Source organism: Plasmodium yoelii, assembly GCF_900002385.2.
Source record: "Plasmodium yoelii strain 17X genome assembly, chromosome: 14".
Taxonomy (NCBI): domain Eukaryota; phylum Apicomplexa; class Aconoidasida; order Haemosporida; family Plasmodiidae; genus Plasmodium; species Plasmodium yoelii.
In genome coordinates, this window is record NC_036186.2 from 1,105,428 (window position 1) to 1,123,563 (window position 18,136).

Sequence of the window (18,136 nt, forward strand, 5' to 3'; positions counted from 1 at the left end):
CATTTGTTCCACTTATTTGTTTCGCTTATTTGTTCCGCTTATTTGTTCCGATTATTTGATGAATTTTATTTTTTTTTTATTATTAAAATTTTTTATTTTCCATAATTTATGCTTATTCTAGCCCATTTTAATTGCATTGCATTTGAAGAAAAATAAGTAATAAAATGTAAGATAAAAATGACTCGCTTATTTTACTTTTAATTTTCTTCCCCTTTGCATTGCTGATTTAAGAAAAATATATAACTGGTTTGATTAAAAAAAAGGAAGAAGAAATAAATTTGTATATATATGTTGTATTATCATGAGAAGGGGAAAAATAATACGTACAAAATTAGGAACACACGAATAGCAACGATGAGTAAAAACTTTTACAAAGTTAGATGTGGCTCTTATTTAAAATTTTATCATAGAAACATAGTAACAACTAATAAGAAGACTAAGATATATTATAAAAATACAAAGTTAGATTTATATGTACCTTTTAATAAAAACATAAATATGAATCATGAAAGATTGGACACTAATTTTTATATGTATGACATAAACTCAAGTATATACAGGATTTTAAAATATGTTCATATATTAAAAAAAAAAAGCAAAAACCATAAAGATAGCAATACAAAAACAGATAAAAATGGACTATCTATAGATAAACAAATTGAACAAATATTTATATGTTATATATCATTATATAAAAATATAGAAAAAAATATGTTTTTAAAGCTTACACTTGAAGTTTTAAAATGCCCCAAATTAAATAAAAAAATATTGAGTGATAATGAATTTTATGAAGATGTTGTTTCTGAAATACTTAATTATGATAAAAAAGAAGGGATAGACAATAAAACACATTTTTATGAATATGTAATAAAAATATTGTCAATTTTTATAAAAACTAATGATTTTTTTGAAAAAACGTTTCAAAAAGTATTTTTTTTGCAAATATTAGAAAATATAAACAGAGAAGAAAATATAAATAATTATATGAACAATTTCACCTTCTTACTTTCATGCATTACACATTATAATCGAAATTTAAAAAATAAATTAGCAGAAATATGTGAAAATAACCCCACGGCATTATTAAAAAATACTCCTACTAATGATAAAAATATATTAATAATAAAAGAAAAAAAACAAATTATACAAAATTCTATTACAATCATTTTAAATATTTTTAATAAAATTAAAATATATAACTATTTTAACGATACTGATATTTGTAATATATTTGACTTTTTAAATGAATTTAAACAACATCATACGATCAAAAATGTTTTGTGTAAAGACGTAGATAAATATTTTACTGTCTCAAGTGAAATTAAAAATTTGTGTTTGTTTTTGTACTTTATCTCATCTTGCAAATATTTTCTTCACTACAAAATTATAAATAAAGAAGCATACAAATATATATATAATATTATAGTTTATCGAAAAAATGAATTAAATGACCTTAATAATATGAACCTTTTTTTATTAGCCATACTTAAACATAATACACAAATTAAACAAGAGGTTACTATGAATATAAAACAAAATACAAAGAAGTTACATAATTTAGTAGACAATAATCAAATATTAGACAAATTCGAAAAAAGAAAAAAACAAAATCAAAATATTAAACGTATTAAAAAGATTAGAAATACTAAGCTTAGCAATAAGTTTCATTTGTGTTTAAAATTAAAAAAAAATATCATACAAAAACGAAAAATGCAGGACCAAAAAAATTTATATTTCTTTATAAAGCACAGATTTTTGAGTTTTTTAAAAAGAAATAAATTAAGTAACAAGCATAAGAAAACATTTTATCAATATTTTTTGCTATATCACATAAAGAAATCGCACACTAGGAAAAAAAATTACCAATCTCCTTGTGATATAATAAGGAATTTAAACTAATTACAAAATTGTCATTTATTATATAAATAAATTTTCCCACCAAAAAAAATTATGTAAATATATTTACATAGAAAAATATTCAAAATTTGATTGATATTATTATGTCTTATGCTACACTTAAAAAAAAAATGTGCAATGACCATATGCTAATAAGCAATTATGGTACATTTTGGTTAGAAAAAATATACACATTCAAGAAAAATTGACAACGTAACAAAATTATAAATTATTTAAATTAATGAATTATATAAATCACATATAATAAACTAAAATGAAATGAATTATAGAATAAAAGCATATCAGTCTATATCCATACATGCAATATAAATTGTTGTATCACAAAAGCGAAAAACTCATCATTATTTAAAGGTATAAAAACTATGGATAAGATAAAAAAATATTTTAGAATTATTGCAAACACAAAATAATAAATTGAGCTACTTATTGCATAATATTTATGTGTAGCTCATCCTTTTTGAAAATAAAGAGCTTAAAAAAAATTTTACATTATGCATTTTGTATTCACATAATTTCTAATAAATGAAATATAATTTTTTTCGTCAAAAATTTGATTTGAATCTTGCTCAATATGTGTTATATAATATTTCGGTTTTAATTTGAAACGAGCAATCGTTTTATCGTATAGATAATTAAAGGATACGGTAAAGTGGACAGATATCGTTTCTTTATTTTTATTAGTATATTTTAATTTATAGTAATTGCTTTTTTTTAATTTATCATGTATTATGAAATATATATTATAATAAAGAATATAATTTTTTAATAAATGATCCAATACAAATAAGTAATTGTATTTATAAATATCATGAGAAAAATTAATTTTTTTAACATATAATAAATAAAGTTCATTGTTGATATTATACATGTTTTCCAACAAATCTAATTGAATATTCATTTCGTATTTTTTATATTCTTCTAAAAAAGGTGTAAACGTTTTATTATTATAATCAATGTATTCAAAAACTGTATTTAATTGCCTATTGATATCAAAAATATGTATGTTAGACAATTTTATAAAAAATATTTCGGTTAATATATTGTGGTTAAAATAATATGGAGTTAATATATTTTTTTTTTCTTTATTCATTACGTTAACTAATTTAAATGTGGTAATTTTTTTATTTTCACATATATAAAGATCGTTATAAATACTATTTATATTATTAATATCAAATACCTTGGTTATATTTTCAAATGTAGACAATGTTTCGTTTTTAATATGCATAACGTTATAATAATTTATGTCATTTTCATTTAATTTATTGTTGCAAATATTTAACACATTGTCATAATTTCTTAATGTACTTATTATTTCATTCTCTTTCCCATTATATGTGAAAACTTCGGATTTCGTATAGAAATTATCACATTTATAATTATTCGCATTCGAATTATTATTATATTTCTCGGATTCATTATTTTTAGCATATTCTGAGTTTATATTATTTCGTTGCCCTTTTTGTTTGTATATTAAATCAAATAAATTTTTCATAGAATTAAATATTATAAAATAAGAAAAAAAAATATATTCATAAATAATATTTTTTACATAAAAAAAACAAATGCCATCATTTCGTATACTAATTTTTATTATGTTGTCAATTTTGTTACATGTATTAAAATATTCTTTCATATGATTTGGAAAAATAGAACGTATATTATTGACTTCTTTAATTTCATTCATGCATAAAATTTTCCAATCGATTTTTTCTTCATTAAGTCTATTTTCAGAATATTCTATATTTCCATAATTTTTATCACAATAATATGAGTATTGTTCTAATTTTGTTTTATTAGGTATACCGTTTATTGGAAATATGTAATTTTTTTCATGTTGATAAATTTCATTAGTGTAATTATTTTTTTCATTGTTTAAAATATTGTTTTTTTCATTTATATTATATTTGCTTATACACACAGCATATAACAAACTTAAATGGTGAGTTTTTTTATTCATAAGTTCACCATTTTCTGAGTTAATATAACAACTTTTGGGGATTAAAAATGTAATAGTATCATTTTCTATTTTTATATTAGAGTTTTTAGAATCCAAAATCTTTCTTTCAAAACAGTTAGACAATTTAATGTAGATATCGTTTAGGTGATTGAGATATGACGATTCCAAGGTATTATCATAGTTTCGATTTTTTTCATTAAGTTCATATTTTACATTTTTAATTTTGTTTTGTTCTAGTGTAACATTGTCTACTATTTTTGCATTATCCTTAATTTTGTCTTCCACAAATAAATGATAATAAAAAACGTAAGAAATATATAATGGATATAAAAAAGTAATGTCAAAATCATCATAAATATTAAATAATTGCGAAATATAAACATATTCATAGTTTAAATTATAGTCTTTATTATAATTACAATTTATATTATTCTTAACATTTTCATTAGTGCATTCATTTGGTGTAACCATATTTTCACTAACATGTCTATGATATGGAACCATAATATAATAATGCACAGAAAAACAAAGCCCATTGCCATTTAAAATTATATAATTATTTTCATCAAATTTATCATTGTGTATATCATATATTTTGATTTCTTGTGTTAAAAAATTTATATATATAAAATCATTAATTTTTACAAAGTTGTTTTGACAATTATACATAAATTTATTATTTTTTTTTTTTAAGACAATATCCTTTAACATATCTTGCAACGCACCACTAGAATAAAAACGCCATTTAATGTATATAAATTTTTCAAAAGTGAAATAAATTTTAAGATTTTTAGAGTACATCCCATCTTCAATAAATTTATGATTAATATATGGATGTATACTAAACATGTTATATATATGTATAAATATTTTTATTTTTTCTTTTAAAAAAAATGGAAGTTTATGCATATAGAATTGAATACGTTGCATTTGTTTTTGGCAACAATTATCATCTTTATTCTTAATTTCGTTATTATTAATATTCGAATTATTATTTTTTAGTTTTATTTTTTCTTTATAGATATATTCATAAATATCTTCCTTACCTATGTCAAAAGATATTTCTTTTTCGATTCCTTTTTCAATTTCATTTTTTTTTTGAAATAAATTTGAATTAATTTCATTATATATATAATACTTGTTTTCATATATGCAAATATTATTATGTGCATAAAATTTTATTATGCTTATATCATTGAATAGACACTCTGCTCTATTATCATGATAAATATGAAAAATTCTTACTTCATTTTTATCATAATTATTATTTAAGTTATTATCAATAATTTTTTTTAAGCAATAAAATTCATTCTTAGTCACATTTCTTATATCATTTGGATCCTCTTTTTTATTATTTACACATGAATTGTTAATAAATTCTTTATTATGCACATTTTTAAAGGAGTTTGAAAGAGTCTCCCTATTATCAATGGTTTCACCATTTACCCCAACAATACCTTTACTATATGTATCATTTGGGGTACGTATTATGGTATTGTTTAGTGCTTTACATTCTGAATTATCAATATTATTATTACCATTATTATTGGTATCATTATTATTATAGTTTAACGTACGATTTTCATATTGAAAATTTGAAATGCAGTTTTTTTCCTCCGTACTTTTTTTATTTGAGGCATTTTGAATTTTAGGTTTTTCATTTTTTTTATATAAACCTAAGAAATCTAATGCATTTCTTTTATTACCATCATCAAATGTGTCCTTTGGATCATTAGAAAATTCATTATGATCAATACATTTTTTCTCTTCTTTTTTAATGTCTACACTTACATTTTCAAAGGACAAATCATTAAGAGAGCTTTCAGTTACAGAGCATGAGCCATTTTCAATATGAAAAAAATTATATTTGTTCATTTTTAGGCATTTTAAAATAATTTTAAGACACACTTAATCGTTTAAGAGTTTTAAATATATTTTTAGGCATTTCTTATACCTGTTTTAATCATTTTTACTCTTAATATTTTCATATTTTTTTATTTGGTATTTTATTATAATACTACAATTTATTTGTTTTGTCTATTAATTTTTTTGCATATTATTTATGTGTGCATACTCAATTACACACGCAAATATATATATAATATTTAAAAATTTAATAAAATATCGAAATAATAATATAGGAAATAGTTATATCATTCACTGTTATTATTTCCAATAACATTCTCCAAATTCATATAAACAGAAGTATTATTCATTACAATGTTTTATTGTTTTCTATTTTTATATTTACAAATTCCATATTATTAAAAAGAAAGAGAAACAATATATAGCTTGCATTATTTAAAGTTATACATAGATGCAGAGAAATACAGAAAAAACTAATATTATCCCGAAACTGTATTTTTAGTTTTTATATGCTGCATTGTATTCAAAAAAATGATTTATAAAATTCGAAATGCTCATCCAAAAATTAATTTGTTATCATATGTTTAAAAAGACTCAAATCACAAAATTTATATTTTTTCTAATTATATTTTGATGTAAATGTGAGTAAGAGGTTGTCATACATTATGCAACGTTTTATCTTTACACAGGAAGCTATGTATTAAAACGAATAACTGTATTTCTTTGTTTGCGTTACATTTTATTTATGCACGTAGATGCATTATCATGCATATTCACATTTCCATATTTATTGAAATTTTAAAATTACTTTATAAATATAAAGATATTATAACATTTATGGCAAATGAATCAAAATTAATTATGCATATCATATAAACATTCACATCTGGGTTTACAAAGATGAATTTTTTTTACACTAACAAATAGATGGTTTATTATATAGATTAGCATTTTTTTTGTTATGTTTATTATTATTATTATTTTATTATTTTTATTATTATTTTTTTATTATTTTTATTATTTTTTTTATTATTATTTTTATTATTATTTTTATTATTATTTTTATTATTTTTATTTTTATTTTTTTTAGTTTTTAATATTTATATATGTAAACAATTTTACATATAATAATTTTTTTAAAGTGTTTTATCTTTATTTATTTTCCATCTTTGGGGAATGCTATATTTATAACATTAGTTTTTTGGTTTTATATTTTTAATCATAACAAGTTTATTATGGATATATAAATTTTACTATAATATTTTATGCTTTAAAAAGAGACGAATAGATATGTATATTTCAGTAGCGTATTAATAGTATAAGTTGGCATATTTATTTCCTCGTCTATTAATAATATTGTGATTGAAATTAAATTGTTTTTTTCAATTATAAATTTATCTACAAAACATGGTTTTCAGTATATATATAATTAATTATAAAAAATACATATTAGCGTTTAAATAAAAAGATAAAATAAATGTGGAAAAAACGTGAAAAAAATCCACATCACAATATTTATGTTTGTTAAACATTAGGTGTATACAAATATATATATATATATATATATATATATACGCTTATTTTAATAATACATATATTTTTTTGATAATAATAAATTTTGATTAATATTTTTACCTTCAACATTTTAGTTTAGTGGCATTTCATTTGATATATTATTTAATAATTTTTTATTTGCTGCTTTATTTAGTTTAGTAGCATTTCATTTGATATATTATTTATTAATTTTTTATTTCCAGCTTTAATTGCCACTATGTATAAGCATAGGCAACTGTATGTATTATATTAATATCTATCGTTTTATTTGTATTTTCTATATATTTTTCATACAAGTTATAAAATTGTGTATTTTTTAGTGGATAATAACATGCAATATATAAAGTATAATAGTTAATAGACTATGTAAACAAAATACATAATATATATTTATGCACACCTAACTTGAAATACCTTTTTCAAATTAATGAAATAATATTGTTTGAAAATATGAAAAATTGTAGTTAACTTATTAAGAAAAAAGATGCATCATTTTATATTGCTATTGTTATTATTTGTGAAATATGGTGCATATGTAGTATGCTCAGATCCTAGTGATGATGTAAGTAAAAAAATTCCAAAAGAAAATCAAGACAATATTATGCATTATATGCGTGAACACATATATATATTTTTTTTTTCCACTTCAGATAAGTTTTGAAAACGACATTGACGAAAAATGGATGCTGCACCCCCTCGAAACAAATCCTTTTATTGATTTACAACATCCTAATTTCAAGGGAGACTTTGTAAGATCTATTAATGAATATTATGTATTTGAAACAAAAGAATATAATGCGTATAAAAAAGAAAGATACAATAATATAAAGAATGGCATCCCTTTTGAAAAAAAACAATTTCATTGTGCATTCAATCTATTATTACATGGAAGACCAAATTCAAGAAATGCCGATGATTATAGAATATGGAGTCCCCAAATAACTTTAATAAAGTATGATGCAATGTTAAAAAAAAAATATCATAAATATTTTTTATATGCGCCATATGTAGTAATAACAAATTTTGTTGGTAATGAAGGAATACACGCCCATGCTAATTATGCATTTCTTATAACAAACCGCTTATCTATGACATTCAAGCATTTATTAAAAGATGATACATGTCATACATATGATGTATTTGTACATGCACATTGTGTGGGAGGTAATATTGGTAGAATTGTTTTCACGTTAGATAGAGATATATGGAAGACAGTAAATCTCTCATTAATAGATATTCAAAATGAAAGAACAACATTAGCAATATTGAATCACAATTTCAAACGAACTTTAACCGACGTAAATATAATAACTGATAAAAGTACCATAAAATATCGATCAGATCCATATTTTAAAAAACATCATCATTGTCTCTACAAATCATTTAAATTTGTTCCCAAAAAAAAAAGATTAACAGATTATTTTGAAGAAATGTTTAGCGATCATAATGTTGAATATGATAGTTTAGAGAGTGTGAACAAACAATTGTATAAAAAAAAACTTTCTAAATTAAAAAAATCAAAATATTCTAGTAGTAAACGTATGAGAAACCCCTTTAAAATGGATGAAGATCTGACCTCGAATATCAAATCAGACTATAGTGAGGATGAAGACGAAGAAATATCAGATTCCACGTCCGTATTTGATCCTAATAATAATTCTTATGACAATTTTCAATATTCCTATCAAACTTTAGATAATGATGATAGTGAAGATGATGAAGAAGTAATATCTCTAAAATTCGTAAAAAGGTTGCATTACTATATTTTAAATAAAAAATTTAATTTGTTAGGTTTTACTGCAACAGGATCGCCATTATCTGGTTTATATGCAAATATGGAGGATGTTACAATAGGTTATCAAAATGTATCAAAATATAGACATATTATTAAATATATCCCTAAAATTGTCACATCTAAATTAGCTAAATTACGAGATTTTAAAGAATTGATATATTTAATAAACCCAGAATTGTTTTGCTTATTAGCTGTAAATGAAAAATTAAATTATAATTATAAAAAAAATATAGGTTCATTGATGGGATTTTTTAAAAATGTTAATTTTTATTCTGATTTAGACAATGACGAAGTAGTAAGCTTATATTCTGCTTTGGGTATTCACTCATCGATGCATATGAGATCATTAAGTTATTATATTTTAAACATTAGAAATGAATACTATTTACGACTATATAATATTCCTGTTCATTTATCCGACATTAATGTATCAAATAATTATCCATTTTTTAATTATATAAAACATAATCCCATATGTAAACATGTACCATCACATAATTTAGGCCAATTTATCTCTTTTATTAATGAAATAGTTAATTTTGATCAAAAACCGAGACCATACATTCCAAATAGATATGTATATAAAAGCCCTAAATTAACTCATTTTGTTATCCCAATGGCTGTAAGTAGTAATATTTATACACCACATTCAATATTAGGTAGTGGTAGAACTAATCTATTACTGTATACATATGATATGTATAGACATATATCTCATAAACTAGTTAGTGAGGATAATGTATTTACAAGCGATACCGAATATTCATATGAAGGAGACCCATTTATTTATTATAACTGGTTAACATATGTTGGTGATCAAAATAATATGAAAAGTCGTAGCTTTATGAAAAAAATTTATTTGTATTCAGATAATTTAAATATTAACACAGTAGATAACTTAATTAATTCATTTGTTAATATTCACTACACCAAAGTTTTTATATTTGATAAAAACAATCCAGTTGATGCTTATAGACATTTATATAGAACGTTGAATAATTTCTCTATACCTATCGGAAGAATCTCATTTAGTGTTGGAAATAAAAAAAAACTTTCCTTCCTATCATTAAGTACACCGAAAATAAGTCGTGATGAAGCTATTATATATGAATATATTAACAGATATACGAACTTTATTCAGAATTATATTTTAATGAATTCTCTTTATTCTATAAAATATGAAAACCACATATTAACTCATAAAGCCTTTAAAGAGTATCATCAAAAAGCTGTTGAACGTTTGAAAAAACAATTAAAAATTGTGGAAAGTTTTGTTAAGGCACATAAAACATTCAATGGTATGAAACAAGCATTAAGGGATTCCTTTAATATGTATAAAAATACTTATGATGAAAGATCTAGTTCATTAACGGAGGAAATCATTTATGAAAGAAATGAATCTTCTGATTCTAGGGGAAGTACTAGTAATGATGATGCACCAATAAATACAGATATTTATATTAACAAAGAATTGGGTGATCTGGAATCATTTATTGAATCATACTACCCTGATCCTGATAGCGTTGGTGAAAATTTTTCAAATGAAAATTCTAAACATGATGACTCATCTTCATATGACAACTATTATGGAACATATTTATTAGTTAAAAGCAATACAAAAATAAAATCTGTCTATGAATATTTGTTAAAATATGATAAAAAATATAAAAATGCAAAATATATAGAATTTATAATGAAAAATGAAATGTATGGAGATATAAATGACCAATTAAATAATATAGAAAATGGTTCATCATGCTTATTTAGCGTAAATGATAAAGTGAAAATTTCTTATATAATCGACTATTGTAATTATGATAAAAAATCATATTTCCTTTTTAACAAAGCGTATAAATCTAAAAATATATATTCTGTGCCATCACACGATGCATGTGAAACTCCAGAATATAGTTATTTCAAATTATGTCAAAATGCATCTCTCCTTAGAAAATTTTTTACGAAAAGATTAGATACCGAAATTGGTCATATACATAGAAAGGAACTAAAAAGAATATCAACAATGAAAAGCAGTATTGAGAGTAATATGGACTCTACGCATTTGTTTTCCATATCAAATGATTCATTAGTTTCGATAATTCATGATCAAAACGAAGACATAACTACGTTTGATGTGAATGCGTGTTTTACAGTATCGGCCAAGACCACACTTGGAAATATATTTAACGTGAATAGTCGAATGGATCCAGAAACTATAAACACTAGTATCAATAACTCAATATTTTGTACTCCTGTATCTGTTCCGGTTGTATCAAACAGACCAATAATGAAAAGTATAAATGATATATACATAAGAGCAATTGTAGATATTATAAAAAATGAACAATTTAGAGAGCTTATGTCGATACCCGAAAAACTAAATCCTTATTATTCCTTTATATATTTTTTTGATAAATTTGCTTATGTTTATAAACCAAAAAGTTGGTATAAAAATATGAATAGAGTAAAGATGTTTATCCCACCCCAAACAATTAAATGGAATATGTTTTATTATTTATTAAGAAATGATATATCTACAGTTTACAATAATGAAGAATTTTTATATGAATTCTTTTACGGAAATAAATCCACTTCTGTCAAGCCACTAGTTAAAAATATATTGAAACCATTCTTGAGTCATTTTACCCTCTTCTTCTATCTTTATAAAGTGGATGAATCTATTGGTAATTGATATATTTTTTAAAAAAGCCTTTTCAATATAGCTCAAGAAATAGTAAAAAGTATAATATTTTTTTAAGGAGCAAACTAGTCTATTGAATAATAACAATTACACGATTCGTTCACGTTTATATTTTTATTTTTATCTATATCCAACAGTATGTTTACATTTCTTGATTTTTTGCTTGTTTGTGATATGTATATATTCCCCGATAAGTAATTATCATCATTGTTATTATTAGCTACAATATTTGCAATATTGTAATTTGGAAAATATATATGTAAAAGCGTTTGTTTCCAATGTGTTTTTTCAGATAAAATACTTGTTGATAATGTAACAACATTACTTGATTTGTTTATATTATTTGTTTCATATGAACTTTTCATGCTTTCGTTATATGAAAACAAATGAAACTCGCAATCAAAATAAAAACATAATGTCGTTACTATTTTATCAGGATTAATTTTTATTTTAAAATTTGAATTAACATATAAATGATCGTTTTTATCAAATGTGTACATGTTTATAGTTGCAAACTTAACTATATCAGTAGATATATTGTTTTTATCAGCATTTACGATTTTAGCAGTTTGTACAAATTGTTTACTATTTGGTTTAAGTTGTGAAAAGTTTTTGTTATACATAGGTTTATCCCATATTAAAAAATTATTATTTATATAATCTGAATCATTATACCCCACTAAATATAAATGTACAATGTTTGGGAAAATATAACCATCCTTTTTTAAATACATATATTTAGCATATATTATAGTATTTATCATACATTCATAAAATAAAAAGTATCCCATCCATTCTGAAATAATAATATCAAATTTTAATATTTTTAATTCGCTAGTTATATTATTTGTTTTTTTATAATTTTCGATATTTTCACTTTTATTTATATAATATATATTTTTTTCCTCCTGGTCAATATATATATCATGATCTTCTAATTTCCCCTGAAATAAATATATATTTTTAGCATTATTGGTTTTTATTATTTTCCTAGCTTTATTTAATATTTTCTCTGCATTATCTATACCAACAACTATCTTAGCATAATCAGAGCAAAATAAAGAAATGATAGAAGAACCACATCCTATATCTAAAACGATTTTATCTTTAAATATTTCTTTATTTTTAGTTATAAATTCATAATAACTATTTGTTCGAACTTTATCAAGAATCATAGTTCTGTGTATACTCGTGTGGTTATAACTATCGAAATAGTAATCGTCTGTGTTCTTCGTTTTATCATTATTATTGTTTTCATTCTTATTTTCGTCGTTGCTTTCTGGATTGTTCGCAACATTTGAACACATTTCGTAATCTTCGTCGCTAGAATTATAATTACGAGAACTATTATTTTTTTGTCCTACTTTCGTATTATTATTTTCCATAATTTTGTTGATACCATAATATTCTGTATTATCCACTATATTTTTATTAGATATTCTATTATCTTCTATGTGTTCATTTTTGGTTTCTATACTTTGTTCTCTACTTATTATTATATCTCTTTTAATAATTTCATTAATTAAATGCTTTATAATTTTTTCCATACTATTAATTTTTTTGTATAAGCTCTTTACTTGTTCGTTTTTATTCTCAAATGTGCTTACAAATTTGTTTACTAGTTCATTTGTATCATTTGTTTCGTTATATATATTATCAAATATTTCATCATCATCTTTGTTTACAATTGTATTTATTAAATGATTAATATTAATATTACTCATACTTGATAATATACCCTTTTTTATTTTATTAGCATTTTTTTTCATTGCAGAAAAATTGGAATTTTGTATATTATTTGAATCAATAAAAAAATTGGACGATATATTTTTATTTCCTTCTTCACTATTATTAGCAATGCCATTACCGATTGTGTTTAACTTGTCTGACAATGGTGTAGTAATATTTACTTCATTTTTTGTATCGACATTGTTGTAATCATTCATAGAGATTGATTTTAAACCAAGATTTTTGTTTTTATTATAATCGTCAAGGATAACATCAGAATCAAGAGATTCACATTTATCTGAATAAGCATAAACTGAATTGGTGTCATCACTAGAAAAATAAGAATCGTCGTCTGAAGAGTTAACTATAAATTCGTTAAGTTTTAACTTTAAACTTTGGTCATAAACAAGGTGTGTATTGTTATAAATAGTACTGATGCTGTCATTTGTTTCATTTTGTCCTTGAGAAACTAAATCAAACTGTAGATTAAAATTTTTAAAAATATCAGTATTTATATCCCACAATAATCTATCATTATTAATTATTGGTTTTAAAAAAAAGTTTAAATATGTTTCATTATTTTGTATTAATAAAAAAATTTCATGTTTTAAAAATATATCATGATATTTTTTGACATTTAAATTGTTTAATTGACACCATCTTAGGAAATTAATTAATATAATATTTTTATATTCGTCCTCGAAATATAATATATTAATATCTTTATTTAACAAATATATAACAACGTTTCGCGTTTTTTTACTTTTGTAGTTATCACATAAACTATATGCATATTCATCATCCACAAATTCATCTTTTCTTTTATTGTGTAAATCATCGTTTGCAGTTGCAATTATATTATCTATCCTCTCAGTTATTTCTTGGATTTCCATATTTGCTTCTCTCATTTTAGTATATGATTAGAAAATGTATGCAATGTTTTTTTTCTTTTTATTTTTATATTTTTCTGCTAGTTACATATAATTCATACCTTTTATGGTGTTTATATATTTATGTATCCTTATATATTGAAAAATGTTCGCAACTTTATCTTTATAGAATTATATTAAGTATTTTTTTTAAAAAACTAATTACAGTTGTTATGGCTTTGTATCAAACCAAATTATACTTTTAAAATATGTTATTATAAAAATGATCACTCTTTATTATATATATTTTATGTTATTTTTCCGATGAACAAATAACATATTACTAATTTGATTTAAATAAATATATTTTCCCCAAAAAAATATATATAGATAATACTAGTAGCATGCAAATTCACAGGGGCAATCTATATTTCAAAACATTGTATGCCATTTATTTATTTTTATTAATTTTTATTTTTAATTAATTTTATAATAAATTTTTATTTTATTATTTTCAAATTATATTTATAAAATTAACAACGTATTTTAATTTTACAAAATTATCAATAGTAATTTTTAAAAAGGAAGAAATGAAAAAAATAAAAATGTTAAGGCATATTATGGCATTTCATAAATGTTAATAATATATTCGTTCAATATAGGCCCAAGAAATATATAACAGTTTGAAACTGCAAATATGCCAATACAATATATGCATATGTATATATGTAATATGCTTATGTGTAATCGCTATTCCATTAAATTCTATAGGAAATAAAACTGACATGCATTGCAAAGAAAATGGAAAAATTAAAAACAAAATATCAGAATACCAAAAAATGGAATAGTGTTTCTTTCCACTATTTGGTTTTTTTTTTTCGCAATTTCTATGGTTTTATTTTTATTTTTTTAAAAAGATCCATCAAATCCAATAAAACCAGTTAATAAAAATATGGGGAAATAAACTTTCTTCTCAATTTTTGAACACCAATTCCAAGCAGATGTCAATCGACCATCAATGCAACTTCCTGCTTCGTTAAAATTATCACCACCGCTACCATCAAAAGCATGACGAAAGAAATCGCAAGTAATCATCATTCTTTAAAAGTGTTGAAAAAAAATGTAAAATAATATGTATAAAAATGTGAGAAACATTGAAAAATACATATATTTTTATATGAATAATTAATACAATAATAAACGTTCCTATGGTTTGGTAAAATTTAAATTATAAGTTGTTTTCCTTACTTTAAATTATGTGCCCCCTTAAATTCGTTGTTAATATAATTTTTCATAGAAGGTGTGGAATTATATAGTTCATCTATTTTTCTTAAACACAAAACTATTGGATTTAAAATTCTTGGTACCTGAAAAAATATAAAATGAAGATTTTATTAAAATTTTCATATTATTTTTTCTTGTTTCATTTTGTTCTTATACTCTATTTGGGTACGCACTATAAAATAGATGTAAAGCATACAAATGCGGTACATACATGTATATATTCATAAGGATATAATAAAAATTACCTGAGTATATTTATCAATAAACATAAATGTATTTGGAATGTTTGTGTCTCCCATGTGAATCATGCTAGATCCAACCCATCCTCCTAATTTTTTTTGAACATTGTGAAGAATTTTTTTCATGGCACTTAAAACTTTATGACCACTTTGCATTCGATTTAATCCTTGTCCTGTATCCATTAATCTATATGGGTTTTTAAAATCAAGCATATCATTTTCTGCACATGCCCATAGAAAAAACATATGTTCCCCAATTTCTTTCCATAAATATAATGTTTGTAATACATACATATATTGCCTATTGTGGGAATGTGTTAATCTGCTGCCGTGCCTTCCAGCTTCAATAGATAAAGAATAACATGGATCTTTATTATTAGGATCATAATATGTTTTTAAATATTCTATCATAATTTCGCATGGTTCACAAAACATTTTTATATGTGTATTATAATCACATAGACTATATAAGCATCTTTCTATTTCTTCAGATGTCAAATATTCTAATTCTTGATGTTCATTTGTATTATTTTCATCTAAATTTTGATTATTAAATATAGGTATATTAATTCTAAATATATTTTTGTTATTATTATGTGAATATTTTCTTGATAAATATTTGATTGCTTCTTCTTTTTGTTTAATTTGTTTTTGTATTTCATTCCTACTACCTTTTGCATTTATTTCCATTGTAGCTTTTTTAATTAAATCATCTTTTAATAATTGAAATCCATTTTTTTTATTCTTTAATAAATCATAAACAGTTTTTATTGGAGATACACAATCAAAAGATAATAACTCATATATATCTTCTCTTCTTGTATCCATTAAGAAATACATTAATTTACCATAGCTACTTCTCATTCTATCTGGATTTAATATTTTATATCTTCGTCCTATTTCAAAAACGAAACTAAAAAAGCTGCTATTTTTTAAAAAATCGCGATCACGAATTAATTTCTGGCCATTCTCATAATTATTAGCTATAATTAACCCTGACAATATAGAGCATAATGTTTTTATTTCTCTAACAATTTTTCGACTCTTATTACCACTATGATATATATCTATTTTATCTGTATATTCACTTACTTCCAATGTGCTTTCTAATAATCTTAAATATAATCTTTCATCATATGTTAATCTTAATGGGATATATTTACATAATTTCATGTAATCATTTTCTTCTTCGTCATCTTCTTCATCTTCTTCTATATTTTCTTCATCGTTTTTGTCCAATTGTATGGTATCATATTGTTCATCCTCATACTATATAATTTGAGGAAAAACAAAAATATTAAAAATTAATATAAATTAGACGAAGAAATGGAATAAAAATAAAAGCAATGTCAATTTTATAGATTAAATTAAATACACAAAGTATGTATGCATGTATATGTCATATTCATAATATTAATCACAAAAGCATAAAGTTATATTAAACTAAACTTTTTAATACTAATTTATATTTTCGATGGCTAACCTTTTTTAGAGAATCAAGAGTTTCTTGTTTTATATCATCCTCTATTATTTTGGTAAGCTTATCATCTTTATTTAATTTATCAATTAGCAAAAAGAGTTCATCTTTATTTAAAAATTTAAGCACTTCATAATTTTTTTGGGAAATGTTTTCAAATGTTTTTTGATTATTTTCAGTCAATGAATTTTCATCATCTTTTGCATCGGTAAGGTCTTCTTTTTCGTCTAAAATTTTGTTCAATTTCTCATTTCCATTCATACTATTTTGCATGCAAAGGGGTAAAAAAACATATATATTAATAAAGAATGATGATAAAATTATTGTAAAGGAAAAGTTCTTTAACAGCTATATATGATTAGTTAAGTAAATTAGAATTATAGCAAAAAAGATGTTACACATATATACTTACATTTCATGTACGTGGGTATTGTATATATAGGCGTATTAATATATAAAAATATTCGTTTTTAAATTTTCGAGTGAGATTACTTTAAAGTATATTTTTTATTCATTAATAAATCGCCATATATTAGAAACTATAATATTTCGTTATTTCAAGGTGAAATAGGGAAAGCGTACAAAGAAGCAAAAGGGGTTAATATATTTATATACTTAATACATATAATTATCTATATAGTGTATTTATACATTTATGTAAATTAATTATATACCAGAAAATTCACAACATTTAGAAATCTATTAATGCTACAGTATTATGCTTATATTTTTTTATATTTATGGTTTTA

The 18,136-nt window shown here is 22.2% G+C and overlaps 5 protein-coding genes across 5 annotated transcripts; 2 read left to right on the forward strand and 3 right to left on the reverse strand.

Moving 5' to 3' along the window:
* Positions 1-354: 354 nt before the first annotated feature.
* Positions 355-1,899, forward strand: PY17X_1427800 (conserved Plasmodium protein, unknown function; the record flags this gene model as incomplete). Its single annotated transcript, XM_721509.2, has 1 exon — positions 355-1,899. The coding sequence occupies one exon, from the start codon at positions 355-357 to the stop codon at positions 1,897-1,899; it is 1,545 nt and encodes a 514-aa protein (XP_726602.2).
* Positions 1,900-2,401: 502 nt separating this feature from the next.
* PY17X_1427900 (conserved Plasmodium protein, unknown function) lies at positions 2,402-5,752 on the reverse strand (the record flags this gene model as incomplete). The annotated part of the gene is made up of 1 exon (XM_719919.2): positions 2,402-5,752. The coding sequence occupies one exon, from the start codon at positions 5,750-5,752 to the stop codon at positions 2,402-2,404; it is 3,351 nt and encodes a 1,116-aa protein (XP_725012.2).
* Positions 5,753-7,781: 2,029 nt separating this feature from the next.
* On the forward strand, positions 7,782-11,781 carry PY17X_1428000 (conserved protein, unknown function; the record flags this gene model as incomplete). Its single annotated transcript, XM_022957533.1, has 2 exons — positions 7,782-7,859; positions 7,948-11,781. 2 exons carry the CDS (start codon positions 7,782-7,784, stop codon positions 11,779-11,781), a joined length of 3,912 nt encoding a protein of 1,303 aa, XP_022812908.1.
* Positions 11,782-11,855: 74 nt separating this feature from the next.
* PY17X_1428100 (HNRNP arginine n-methyltransferase) lies at positions 11,856-14,426 on the reverse strand (the record flags this gene model as incomplete). The annotated part of the gene is made up of 1 exon (XM_719917.1): positions 11,856-14,426. The coding sequence occupies one exon, from the start codon at positions 14,424-14,426 to the stop codon at positions 11,856-11,858; it is 2,571 nt and encodes an 856-aa protein (XP_725010.1).
* Positions 14,427-15,296: 870 nt separating this feature from the next.
* On the reverse strand, positions 15,297-17,648 carry PY17X_1428200 (conserved protein, unknown function; the record flags this gene model as incomplete). Its single annotated transcript, XM_719916.2, has 4 exons — positions 15,297-15,486; positions 15,636-15,754; positions 15,917-17,179; positions 17,394-17,648. 4 exons carry the CDS (start codon positions 17,646-17,648, stop codon positions 15,297-15,299), a joined length of 1,827 nt encoding a protein of 608 aa, XP_725009.2.
* Positions 17,649-18,136: the final 488 nt, after the last annotated feature.